A 13,910-nucleotide genomic window follows, 5' to 3' on the forward strand; every position below is an offset into this window, starting at 1 on the left:
GGCCCGGCTTTGTTCCTAAGAAGAAAAGGCGAGAGATAGCAGCGACATTCTCCAATCGCAAAAGAGGCGGCTAATCTCAACAGTTAGGCACCGCCAAGTGCCGAGCGGCGCTAACAGCCCGTTGAAACGGCGTTTATTCCACTTGCGGAGAAAAAAGTACATATTGCGTGGTCTGCGTGTCGCCGACGGAGCACATCAAGTGGCGGGTCCGGGTTGTACCTTTCACCACGAGAACGAATTGTACTCATTGCATCCGTTTGCAAATATCTCAAAACAATTATGGGGCAATATTGAGAGATTTTTTTTTTTAAATATATCGGCTCATCACACCAAATGGATATGAGTATATATAAAAAAATTAACAAAAAAGAATGGTTAAGCGAGTAGAAAATATCCGCCTGATTCATCCATAAGAAATCTTTCGAGTGATTCCAGCTAGCAACTATGTTGACCTTCCGATACATACATAACTCTGAAAAAGCGACAGTCTTCTTCCATCCGCCGTATGTTAAGGAGCAAGGATTGCCCATCCGTCTCGGTAAGTTGCCCGCAGACCCTCTCGGATCACCGAGGTTGAGTCGCTCTTCAGATGGATATACTCCGCATCCAAAGTGTGGAGAGCCCCGTCCATGCTACCCGCAGCTTCGCTTCGATGATAGTGGTGTCGAAGATCAATCAACCTGTGCAGCCTTTTGTGCAAAAGATACACCCCATCCGACGAGATCCACTTCATCAGTAGAGCTCGCCACGTGTTGACGGAGAGCTATTGCCGTCGCTCCCAACCGCCTCTACCTAGCTTTCACTTCGACCGGAAGGGAAGTCACGGAGTCCCGTGCTCCTTCATCTCTTTAGTCCGACGGCGTTCTTTTCCCAGGCGGTGGGTGACCTTTCAATATCAAGGAACAGGAAGAGGTCGGCCTTCGCTTACGCTCCTTCTTGCTATTTACAAAATATTACGGTTGTAACGCCGTTGACGCAGGAAAGGAGGAAAATAACAGAAGTCCTCCTTGAACTCCTCCGCTCTGCATGTAATTACGTATTACAACGAGTAATTTGTTGGCACGTGTTAGGTCGGGCCAACTTGTCTGGGTGACAAGACTAGCAAAAGATTTTTCGTTTTCTGAAAGATTGGGTTGCAGCATATGTTGTCATTACTTTATAGACTTCTACTAGTGTAGATTTTTCTCAGTTTTTGGAAATTTTACATGTTGATCCCCATTTATTCACGAATGATGCAACGAAGATCCAGTTTTTTTCAAAAAAACAAAAGAAATCAGCTCATGCTATGAGAAATATTAGAAAGGTATAATAAATTAATGTCAAGAGATGGCAAGCAAATCTTTGCAAAACTAAACAGTATCTTCCCCCCTTCCCTCCTGAGAAACAGGAGGAAGACGAAGTACTGATAATTATTACAGTCTATATATATTCGCATTCCATAAACACAGCGATCGAGGCTAGAAGAATCCGTGGCCCAATAAGGAGAACGGAAATGGGACTGATGTTTTGGCCGTTGAGCTCGTTTCGGCCACTCCAACCTCTGGTAGTAATCGCATTTGGCTCCCGGAGATGACGGCATCGGCACCAGCAACGTTCATCTGTGGAACTGAAATGTTAGCACTGACTCCACCATCAAAGCCCGTGTCAACCGAAGTATTAGAAACCATCGGCAGCGTTTTCTCTGCTTCTAACGTTAAAGGCCCAGCTCGATGCTCCAAATGGCAAAAGTTCGTTTCTTCGGCTGCCGAGCCGACGTCCAAATGTAGTGAGACTCCACTTGGCATTAGGGAGGGAGGAGAAGAGAAAGAAGGAGGTGTCGGGGGTGCGACAAGACGCTGGTTCTTCTCCGATTGCAACTGTTGCTTCTTTGAAAGTATAAGCCGAGGGAGGAAGTCGGGGTCTTCGCTCACTTTAACAAGGAAGGAGATCATCTGGTTTGGCCGCCTTTCAGTGGCTTGAAGTCTCTCGCTCATCCCTTGCAGCTCTTCTTGAAGGCCCCTTTGCTCTCGTCTTAACTTCCCAAGCTCTTTCATCAACCTCTCGGCCTCTTCCTCCTCCCCTTCGATGCCATCCTTCTTATCGCCGCTGCTACTGCCGCCATCTTTCCTCTTGTTTCGCCGGACGATGGAAGGCAAGAGGTGGGTCCGTCCTCGGAGAAAAGACTCGTGAGCAAACTCCCATCTATCCGGATCCACCTTCTTGAAACCCTGAACCCCAGCCAAAGAAAGAGAAGAGAGACATAGGAGTAAGAACAGAGAAAGGATATATACTGGATGCTGGCTGATGAGGTGAGGGGAGAGGAGACTTACGTAGGTGTTAAGCTGGCGGACGAAGCTGGAGAAGTTGCTGTGCTTGAAGTAAGAGGGGAGGAGGAGATGGGAGAAGTCGGCGGGGTCGAGAACGAGGAAGCTGTTGCTCCCCTTCCCCCACCGGATCAAGGCATCGGTCCTGGGGTCGTTCACCATCTGGTACGTCTTGGCCACGAAGGGCGCCGCCTGGATTTGATACTCCATATTGCTGCTGCTCTTCCCTTCCATCCCCACCCCAATGGGAAATTGAACTATAGGATAAGGTCTCCACCCCCCAGCCCCCTCTCTTTCTCTTATATGCAGCCACGACCGACTAAATTAAGGTGTCACCATCTATCTGCTTGCTCTTTCTTAGGAGCTAAGACTATGAGAGTTGACAATAATAAGGGCGAACTGCTTTGTCTCTGTGTGAGAGATAGAGATGGAGAGAGGAGTGGAGAATTTAAGGGCGATATCTTTCTGAGTTAGTAATACGTAGTTACGTACGTGCTGGTGTCGAGGGAGACAGAGAGTGGCTTATACTAGGGCTAATTGGGTGGCAGCTTCCTGATCTTTCTGATATTTTAGGACACTTCTCGACCATCGTAACATCACAGTAGCTTGCTTAGAGATTAAATGGTAAGACGACTACATATAAAGATAGTTTTGGATATGATAAGGCTAATCGAGTAACTTAACAAACAGTAGTCTGGATTCTGTGGGCTTTTTCATCTTTTTTACATTGCTGGTAGGCGTGTGAAAGGAGATCGATGGTTGACTCTATAACCATGTCTTGGCTGTTCGAAATGGCGTCCCCATCACAGTACCCTGTGGTTTAGGCTGCGTCGGCTGGGGCGTTCGCCCAGTTAGATATGGAAATCGGCCAATCCGTAGGCTTAAAGACACGGTTTAGCAGTGCCAATGACTCCGAAGCTACATAAATGTGGGCCGATGGATGCCATGGAGGATACGCAACCCCTGGAGTATCTCCATGATGCTGAGGTTGGAAAAGTCATGAGGAGTGTTATTGTTATTGGTATAACAAAATTCTTGCAAATGAGATATATGTTGCAGGTTTTTTTATTGACTGATTTGAGGTTGTAGCTCCGATCCAATTCACAGAAATATAATGCTAAGCCATAAATGAAATTAGAATTCCACCTGGTTTGGTCTATTGTGGATTGGAGGATGCCTTGATCGCATTACTCCTCTCGTGGATGAGTCTTCTTAGTATTTTTTCAAGTAATATCTGTTATTTGAAACTTGGACCTCTTGAAAGGCGAAGTCTTAGGGGTGGTATATATACCAATTACCAAGCTAATAGTTATCGGCTCAAGTATCAGGAGTTGGATAAAAACTTCTATTTAGTTTCCCTCTTCTCTAAGAAAGATTTTACGGTTATCAAAAATTGGTCATGTATCCAAATGTGTCAAAAATTTTTGGGCTGTGGTCATCATTAGACCTGCGATGATGTAGTGAGAACATAAGAGATCTCTGGGGAATAATTCTTATCTCGGTTGGTTGGTCTCTTCTCTGGGCTTGATCACCGGATCAGTGTCTCGTGGATTCATGTTCTTTAACTTTTTCGTCTACTGACGAGAGATCATCCACAAGAACAGAGGCTCGTAGCTCCCACTTTCAAAAGATTATTGCCTACAAACTTCAACTTATCCCACTCTCGATAAGAAAATGATACTCGCTTGTCCACAACTATCTTGAGCTTACGCAGTTCATGTCTCGCTCCCGTTCCTGCCTCGCTCCTCTCTGACAACCATACATAAAGCTTTTTCCTGAATCTATGTGATCGATAACTAGTTCATGCTTTCCAGCAAAAGAGGCTCCACCTCTTCATCTTCTCTATAGCAGTGCACAATAATGATCTGAGCATGGTGAGCAATGTCAGTAACCAGGCCATGCTTGCTGGCTGGAACACCGCATGCTACAAGGAGCGCCCATGCTCGAGGGCATGGGCCTTTCTGGAAGTAGTTTAACTGATGGCTATTTGCTCATCTAATCACTGCAGAAATTTAAAGATTAACTTGTGATTTTCCCTTTTAGACTACCTGTTAATGTCCTCTTCAGTATTCTGAGTCACAGTCCCACATCACATTGGTTAGTTTACTAGCCTTGGCTGACCCTCGTTTTAATAGCTTAATTAAGTTTTTCAATTGTAAATCATCGTGCATCAAAATTTTAATTAGCCATGCAGACTCCTCATGAATGGGTCATCCTCCCTCGAGTAGGAACCAAATATTACAAGATTGGAGAGAAAGTATCACTATATTCCTATATTAACTAATAAAAAAAAAGATGCCATATGAGTTTATTAGTCTAAATCGCTCTCCATCCTCTCTCCCCTTAATACTTAGGCCTATAGATGGCGGCATCAATGATGTCATAGCATCCTCCGTTCATGTTGGAAAACGGCAAATTAAGAATAAAGGAGTGAAAGAAAAAGAACCAAATCAAGAGAAAGGATTGCAAATGGCCCTGTTTGAATTATTGATTTGGTTGATAGGGACCCCTACGGTACAAAATGGGTTGGTATCTGGGTCAGATGCATCCCACTTAGAAAATGAGTCACATCATGTTGCACAATCAGATAATAAAGATGGAAGATCACATTACATCAAGTAGCTTTAGATTATCTAGCATGGGGACCATGAGATTTAGTAACGTCATCACAAGCACTGGCTGTAGCTGTTAGCTGGGTGTAAGCCTCTCTGCCATAAACTAAATATAACTAAAAGACTGCAGGGGCGACTTCCCTTACCTTTACTGTTCCAAAGATTGGTATTCTTTTCAAGCAACATGGAAGACTTGCATCCTTAGGAGAGAGAGGGGGCAAAAAAAAAAGACTGCAAGGCTACTGAGGTTAAATTTTGTCCTATCGTCGTCGTGATCAACATCACTATCTGATGATAGAAAGAGCATGTCGGCCATGAACTGCACAATTTACATTAGGTTTTGTTAGTTGAAAGCATGGTTACCATAGTAAAAAAAAACAAAACAACATAAGAATCTACAAATTGCATTTATAAGCATGAAAACTACATATCTTTTATTCTCGGAGGGAAAAAAAAAAACTTGAAACCCTAAAAAGGGAAAAATGAATATGAATCGGGAATGTTAAAGTCTCGTACCAAATAACTATCCAAAGCAGTGTCCCTCCTTGTGGTCGGGTGAGAAAATTGTTGTAGTGGGTCACTTTTCTCAAAAAATCCCATGGGCAGTACATATAATTGCTATATATTATTTTAAGTATTTTTAAGAGATGGACCTTGCACTTCTTGAAAGGGGATGTTATCTACTTCTTTGAACTTCAAAATTAACAATGGGCCATTCAAATTAAAAATCCACACTATTGATCATGATATATATTGTGGTTCAAATTTGGCCCGAGGGTGACCACGCCGGAGGAGTCGAGGGAGCTGTCGGTGAGTGGAGCTCAAGTTAGAGTGGAGTTTAGTAGGCCCAGTCAAAAGTTCTTTTTTAGGCGTTACCTGATGGAGCTATTTATAGTCCCTGTAAAGGTGTCCAGGTGGTGGAGGTATGGCATGTTCCCATCATGGGAGGAGATGGCGCGTAGCCAGAGCTTGCTTGTGGCGCGCGGTGCAGTCCGCTCTTGGGAACGGTGAGGTGTTGATAGTCGTAGCGGGGTATGGTCCCTGGTTGATATGTCGTGGCGTGGGCGGCAAGCAAAGCATGGTGTGGTGAGGCTGCTGCAGGGTATGGCCACAGCATGTGGACGACGAGGTCGGTCTTCTAGGCTTGGCCTTCTGAGTTCGGCCTTCTGCGCTCGGCCTTCGGTCTTCTGAGCTCGGCCTTCTGAGCTCGGACTTCTGAGCTCGACCTTTTGAGGTCGGTCTTCTGAGCTCAGCCTTCTGAGATCAGCCTTCTGAGCTCATGGCTTTTGAGCTCAGGCTTGCTGTCGGATTCAGGTGCTTTAATTGTATTTGTGGGGTGGTCCATTTTTCCCTCCAACAATATATACCAATAAAATAGCTAAAATTGAGAATCATATATTTTGCTAGTCTCTAACTTATGCACTAAATAGGTGCAAACAAGAATGGTTAAAATGATATGAAGCCGTGTTTTGTTATGATCATAGCATTAAAATTCATCGACTTTCAATCTATACATGATTTAAAATGCATAGATCATGATCAATAAAGTGGATTCTTAATTTAAACTTTGTCATATACTTTAGCATACTAGTACAACGAAAACCGTCCGCATATTAGTGTCGGCACATGCATGAATCGAGTATTGCAGTCCAACAATCCAAGGAAAAGTATGGAACCTATCAGCAGCCCATTTTAGATTTGCTTCCTCCCCGAATAAACCAACTTCCGATATGCGACATTCCAAAATTTGTGACCCGATGATTAACAACTGAATGACTTTGCTAATCAATAATGTAGGGTGGAACTCATCAAATGATTCACCATGCTCCAACTGCCGATGACATGGTGATGCGGCCTGTTGCTGGAAATTGGACCCGGGGGCAGTTTTCGGTCGAGGAGAGGGAGCGGCGGTGAGTTCTCACGGCGGGGCGGCGGTCCGTCGGCGAGCGGCGTCCTCCGTCTGGGGCGGTCGGAGAGAAGGGGCGGCAGGTCCTCGTGGCGAAGCGGCGGTCCGTCAGTTGGCGGTGCCCTCCGTCCGGGTGCCTGCACACGAACCGGTGGCCGGGTTTTCCGGCGCCGGCCCTCCGACGCTCAAGTCAGGGAGAGGGCAAATAGTGTCGAAAAGGAGATAAATAATGTCTGTAGAGTATATCAATCTACCAACCCCCTCCTGAGAGGCCAAGGCTCCCTTTTATAGGCGGGGGTTGGTTTACCTGCGATGTAACAGGGCGAGGCCGTAGTACGGCTGTAAAGGCCCACATTTTATTGGGCTTGGGATACAATCCGACCCATGAGAAGGTGGAGGGAGACTCTTGATCGGGTCTTCTCCCTCCCTGTTTCAAACCCATCTTCCTCCTCCCGAATCCACCAGAAAAAAAAAAAAAAACAGAGGGAAAAGGGGGATTAAATCTTACCTAAATTGAACCAAACTCCATCTATAAAAGATCCCTTTCTCCTCATCCTAGGGCATCAATCGAGTGCCGTTCAAAAGAAAAAGGAAAGAAAAAAAAAAAGGGGATCCGTGAGATTGGGTTGTTCGCTGCCGATCTCGCCGGAGGAACTCGCCGGAGTCAAGGTAAGCACCGTCTCCCCCTTCTCCTTTGTCTTTGGGCCGCCGTCGCCTAGGAATCCGGCCGGCAAGCCGCCGGACTGATGGGAAAAGCCGAGCCTCTGTTCGGCCTTCTCCTCTTCTGTTCCGGCCGGACGTCGCCAGGCGTGGCACCGCCGGCACCGCCACAGGCCGACGACCAGGGGGCGTCGCCGGCCGTGGGCCACCTGCTGCCGAACCCCCTTCTCCCCTTTCCGTCGGGAAGAAGGAAGAAGAGAGAAAGAGAGAGGGTCCTTCCACTCCCTTTCTCTCATTTTACTTTCCTCTTATTATAATATTTGTTATTGGGTTCTCTCCTTACACATGGATCCGGGGAGATCATGGCTTTGAGGACTCTAGATAGTTTTGGGATGCTAGATTTTAGAGGACCCTTTAGAGGATTAAACAGGGTCCTAGATCATCATATATCTTTGATAAATTTTAATGATGACTTGGTTCTGTAGGGGAACAATCTATTGGACGAGAGGACGCTGAGTAGAGTCCTACGCATTCCGGTTCATAGATCGCCGTGAGGGCGGGTGATTAGTTGACTGAGATTTCAATAAAGGGTAAGGATCCTTGTACGCCAATCCTGCATGATATAATATTTTTATACTTAGATATGTATGATATGCTATAATCCAGATAAATCAAAAATAGTTTTATATTAAATTATATTTTGATCGTGTTGGCTTGTGGTTGATATTATGATCGTATTCGCTTGTGGTTGGTATTATGATGGATGCATGCATGCGCATAACTTACACCTACATAATTGGACTGATGGATGTGGTGCTCTAAACTAACTATGTGATATTGGTTGCCCCGTCACGGGCTGGAAACGTGACCGTGGTTAGTTTAAAGCCGGAAATAAATATAAAGGAATTGATGTGTGGATGTAAACTGGATTGTATGAAAAGGGACTTTGGGTTTATCTTGTTATTATGGCAGGCCCCGTCACAGGCTGAAAAATGTGGTACTTTGGTAGGCCCCCTCACAGGCTAGAAATGTGGAACTATAATGTGCAGGCCCTGCCACAGGCTGAAAATGTGATACTTTGGTAGGCCCCCCTCACAGGCTAGAAATGTGGAACTACAATGTGCAGGCCCCGCCACAGGCTGAAAATGTGATACTTTGGTAGGCCCCCTCACAGGCTAGAAATGTGGAACTATAATGTGCAGGCCCCGCCACAGGCTGAAAATGTGATACTTTGGTAGGCCCCATCACAGGTTAGAAATGTGGAACTATAATGTGCAGGCCCTGCCACAGGCTGAAAATGTGATAAATTGGTTGCCCCACCACAGGCTGAGAAATGTGACTGAGATTTGACCCAAAGTCGGAAAGATAATTGATCCGGATCAAGTTAATATAGAATGGAAAGAAAAAGCATTGAAAACATTAATGAAGATTTATGAGCTATCGTATGCTATATCATTCTTGCGTGGTTGGACTTTCATTGATATTTGACGTGCATACTTATATTGATTACTTGAGCCTTTTGACAGTCGGTTTATGATTTCATGAAATGTGCATCAATTTATCGTGGCTTTCAAATTCATATTATTATTGTGTTGGTTCGGAAGTGTAGGGATTCTTACTGGGCTGTAAAGCTCACCCCCTTTTTCTTCTTTTTCTTTACCAGAGTTGCAGGATGCATAGATTTGGATGGGATGGGCGCAGAGTGCGAGTACCATATTTATTAGTTAGTTAGTTTGTTTATCCTTCTTTTATGTCGATGAACATTTGAAGACTTTGTAATTGAACCAATTTGTTTATTTGGACATGTCGGATTTGTCTATTTGAATTATTAAATTAGTTGTGGATTTATTGGAATTTTTGTTAATCATAGGCCTTGCATGATCTTTAGGGCACTGCTCTAGGGCTCATGCGGCCGGTCGCGTACCGGACCCGGGTGCTGGGTTCGGGGAGTGACAACGGCTCGGCATGTTGTTCAGGTCGGCGCATGGTCAGGCGAATCATTGCCCTGATGTCGGCGGTGAGGGCGTCGTATAACCCGAACTAGCACGCTGTCAGACGAATTATTGCATTGGTGTCGGAGGTATGGCCGAGATCGGAGACTTATCATAGTTGACTAGACTCTGCTGGGCTGATTTGCCGTGGAGAGCTGAGAGTCCGTAGATGACAGGAGCCATGCGCATTTATGGTGGAGTAAGCTGGAGATCCGCATTTATTGTGGAGTAAGCCGGAGATCCGCATTTATTGTGGAGTAAGCTGGAGATCCACATTTATTGTGGAGTAAGCCGGAGATCCGCATTTATTGTGGAGTAAGCCGGAGAGTTACAGCGACCATGCGTAATAAATGCCAGAGGGGCGTCAGGGTATGGTCCTCGGCCAGACCTCTGAGGCGCGCGGCCGTAGTAGGTGGCTGACAAGAGTAGACCTCGAACATCGGGGTTTTTCTTAGGCCGGAGGTCTCGAGGTCGGGCGTTCCGAAGTCGGACGCCGACTTCGGCCGTCCGGGGTCGGAATTTGTACGGCTTCTTAGAGGCATTTATGTCATTTGGGAAAAAATCTTATTCCCCCCAACACTACCCCCCGACTTCCGAGTTCGAGCGACTTGTGGGCTCGGACGTGGGAAGTAAAGTCTGTCACTGAGGTTGGGGGGCGAGTCTCGTCCGCCCCCTTGCGCTTCTCGGAGCTTTCATGATGAAACCTGCGCCCTTTGGCGTCTCGAGGCTGCTTTATTCAGTGAGCTTATGATGAAGCTCGTATCATTACGCTTCTTGAAGCGGAGGTGGCGTCTCTTGAATCGCCAGGATCGCCTTACGGCGGATTAATGATGGGGGTCCTCGAGCTCGTCGAGGCGGTGCCTCAATCCCGTAATCGAGGCTTCTCGCTCATTAATGAGCGTGCCGTTACGGGGTTTAAAACGGACACGCGGCGTGACCCAAGGTCGGACGCTTCCGATTTCGTGTTACTGGATCACAATTCCGGAGAGGTGGAGGCCACATCGAGGCTCTACGTGTCCCAGATCTTATTAAATGAGGGGGGTGGGGCAGCGTCCGCTCGTTCCTCAAGACGATTTGATTTTGCAGACCCATGATGAGGCCCCGAGACCCGATGGGACAACGCTTCGATTTCGTACTCGATTTATTAATCCGGAGTGAATATGGTGCCTCGGCCTTCGAGGTCGACACGTGGCGCAACCCGATCTGGGGATGGGAACCAACCCCATCGATCTGGGCCGTCAGGGGGGGTCTATATAAACCCCTCGAGGTTGCCCTAAAGGTCTTATTTGGCTGCTTCTTATTTTCGTTGCCTTTCTCCCTTGCTTCCTTTCTCCACCGAACCTTGCCGTCGGTGCCCGGAGCGATTTCCGGCGATGTCCAGTAGGTTTTCACCCTGTTTTCACTAGGGTTTCCTCTTTTCTTCTCCTCCCCAACTTCCATTTTCCGCTCTTTTTAACTTTTATTTCGTTCTTCTGTGGGAATGGGTTTGGGTCCTGAGGAAGTGGGATCGAGCCTGTCGGGGAAGGAGTTGGAGCTGATCCGCTCCCGATTCTTCTTCCAGCCCGGGTTTCGTCTTGAAACTGCGGGGCCGGAGGACAGGGTGATGCAGCCGCCCCCAGGTCGGATCGCGGTCTACCGCGAGACACTTTGGGCTGGCCTGCGCTTTCCCGCCCACGAGTTCGTGAGCCAGCTGCTGGCCGAGTACCAGCTCGTCCCGGCGCAGTTGGCTCCGAACTCGTGGAGGACCATAATCGGGTTCTTGTCTCTGTGCCTCGGGCACGGGATCCCGATCTCGGTAGGCCTCTTCCGCCGGTGTTTTCTGTTAAAGAAGAACCCGGCGGATGCAGGGTGGCTATACTTCGCCTTTCGGGGCGGTATGTCACTCTTCCAGGGTGCCCCTTCCTCGATTCATGAGTGGAAGGGGAAGTTTTTCTTCCTGGCGTCCGAGGCGCCTTGGGGGTTCGACCCGAGGTGGGGGAACCCTCGGTTGAAGACCCTCAATAAGCTCTCCGAGCCCTCGAGGAGGGAGCTGAGGACCCTGGACTCCGTGCGAGCCCTCGGGAGGGGCAACGACCTGACCGAGCTCCTGCGGGAGGACGCCCTGGCGAGCGTAGGTCTGAGCTCGGCGCGCCCCGAGGGTAAGGGTGGTTACATTATTTTATTTTTTCTTCGTTCTTTGCTTTTACTGTCACTGGTCTGACACTTAACGAAATTTTAATTTCAGATATTCTCCGCCTGCCGACCAGCAACACATCACTTTTCTCTCGCCTGAGGAGGCGAGAGGCCGAGGCCGGGGGAGCTAGGCCCCAGCCCCGGAAGAGGGCGAGGTCGGACGGCGCCTCCAGTTCAGCCGGCACGAGGCGGGGGCCCCTGCAGCCGACCCGAGGCGGGAGCGGGTCGTTAGTGATGCGGGCCCGTCGGCCCCTCCTTGCCCTGCCCCCCTTGCCCAGCGGGGGGAGTCGTCCATGGCCCCGCAGCAGCCAGAACCCGGGCTTGCTCGAGGCCCCGAAGCGAGCGGCTCCGGGACCTCGGGCCCGGTCGTGCCAAGCTCTTCCCGGGCTTTCCGAGAGGAGTCGGTCGAGCCGGACTCCCCTATTCCCGAGGGGAGCTCGGCCTTTCAGGATGCCGAGGTTGCGCGCTTCATGTTGCGGCATGCGGTACTTCCAGCGGACCGGGCCGTGTTCCGGAATGTTTCGCTGGAGGAGGTCGTTGGCAGCGCTTACTGCAACACCGCTCGGGTAAGCTTCCTTCTTAATTTCCTTGAGTTACTAGCGTACTTGTGTGCTTTTCAACTCACAATACCCTCGCTTCTTTCTTTTCAGCATATTCTCGAGCTCGACACCTTGGCGTTCATTGCCCACGGGTGTCGGGAAGAAGTCCGACAGCTCGGCCGACAGCTGGAGCCGGCCAAGAAAAGAGTCGCCGAGCTGGAGGCGGCGTTGGCCGCGGCCGAGGCTCGGTGGGCGGCCACTGAGGCTGAGTGCCTCGCTATGGCGGAGGGGCTCGAGGAGGAGAAGGCCGCCCACGCCCTAACCAGGTCGGCCTTGCGCGGCACGGAGGCGCGCTTAGGGGAGGTCCAGGCCGAGGTCGCGGCCCTCAGGTATGAGGACGGGGTCTCCCGCCGCCGAATCGAGCAACTTGAGGCCCGGGAGAGGAGGGCACTCGAGCGAGCCGAACATGCCGTCGAGCTCTTCAAGGAGTCGCAAGAGTTCCGCGACATGTTGGAGGAGGAGACAGTGGACGGGTTCCTCCGAGGTTTTGAGAACTTCCGGGCTCAGATGCGCCGGTACTGCCCTCAATACGACCTCTCGACGATCCGTCCGAGGGAGGACCTGGGCCTGGGGTCCGACGTGGAAGCCCTCCCCGCCATTTTGACATCCGAGGCGGGGATATACGAAGAAGACCCCACCGAGCCTTCGACGGGGGTGGCCGAGGCGGTTGGCACCATAGAGGCGGCTCCGGCGGCTGAGACGGACGCCGTCCCGGAGGCGGTACCCGAGGCCCCTGCCCCCGACCCCGAGCCTGTGCCGGCTGAAAACCTCGAGATCATCAACGTGCCGGACGACCCCCCGGACGTTGCTCCCGCCTCTTAGGACTTAGCGTATTTTTCCTTTCTTTTTCATTGTATCCGAGGTCGGCTCTTAAATGGTCGACCTCCAATTTTGTAATCGGCCTTCGGCCTTCTGTTAATGAAAAACACTTTCATCATTATGTGTTTGTCTTTCTTTTTTATTGCGAACGAGGCTAGAGCCTTAGCTAACTGCCTCGACGACCTCTAACTTCACATCTTAGTTTTTGGGTTGCTTAACGAAGTTGTCCCCTTTCCCCGGGCTATGTCTTAGCCTTCTCGGGTTCCAGTCATTCCGACCAAAAGGAGCTCCGAGTCTTAGGTTTTTTAGAAAATTCCTCTAAGTCCCATAGCTCGGATCTAAGAATCGTGGAAGTCATCACGTTTAGCCTTTAGGGAAATCCCAAGGCCTCTAGGTCGGGCCTTAGCCCTTCAAGTAAGACCGGACTAGGTCTATGCCTGCTGCTATTCGGAGATTTTAGTCGGGTTTCCGAACTTAACTCCGAACCCCTCGTAGGGAGCGCGGGCTAATAAGTAAGTCATCGTCGAAGGCTTTCGTAGTTATCGTTCTCGGACTCTGCCGAGATCTCCGTGAGCAAGGCTGGGATTTCCAAAAATTGCCTTGGTATCCATGTTTGGCTGACACACTCGTGGTCGGGACCACTTTCTCAGCTAGATGTCGGAGTTTACGTAGAAGAGCCGAGTTGGGCCCTAATTTATGAAGCCTTTGTACAGATTGCGGAGACTTGACGAACGGAGCCTGCATAATGCAGTTAGGGGGTCGATCTTAAGCCGACCCATTGGAGAGGCCCGACTTTGGGGCGAGATAAGACCCCAACGTTGGGATTCCGCTCAGCAGTATGTAGATAA

General features: G+C 49.2%; 2 protein-coding genes across 3 annotated transcripts in view; both read right to left on the reverse strand.

Moving 5' to 3' along the window:
* Positions 1-1,293: 1,293 nt before the first annotated feature.
* Positions 1,294-4,744, reverse strand: LOC120105322 (heat stress transcription factor C-1b-like). Its single transcript, XM_039117672.3, has 2 exons — positions 2,310-4,744; positions 1,294-2,207 (listed from the first exon to the last, which is right to left on the reverse strand). Exons 1-2 carry the CDS (start codon positions 2,535-2,537, stop codon positions 1,458-1,460), a joined length of 978 nt encoding a protein of 325 aa, XP_038973600.3. The 5' UTR covers positions 2,538-4,744; the 3' UTR covers positions 1,294-1,457.
* A 147-nt stretch (positions 4,745-4,891) lies between these two features.
* The window catches only part of LOC103721548 (kinesin-like protein KIN-13B), a 43,105-nt gene continuing 34,086 nt past the window's right edge, over positions 4,892-13,910 (reverse strand). For both annotated transcript variants that reach the window (XR_015971840.2, XR_015971833.2), the window contains one exon: positions 4,892-5,234. The gene's annotated coding sequence lies outside the window, so the exon portion shown is untranslated. The remainder of the gene's footprint in view (positions 5,235-13,910) is intronic.

The sequence above is a fragment of the Phoenix dactylifera genome, chromosome 1, assembly GCF_051530095.1.
Source record: "Phoenix dactylifera cultivar Ajwa chromosome 1, Ajwa_hap1_PhDact_Kaust_v1.1, whole genome shotgun sequence".
Taxonomy (NCBI): domain Eukaryota; kingdom Viridiplantae; phylum Streptophyta; class Magnoliopsida; order Arecales; family Arecaceae; genus Phoenix; species Phoenix dactylifera.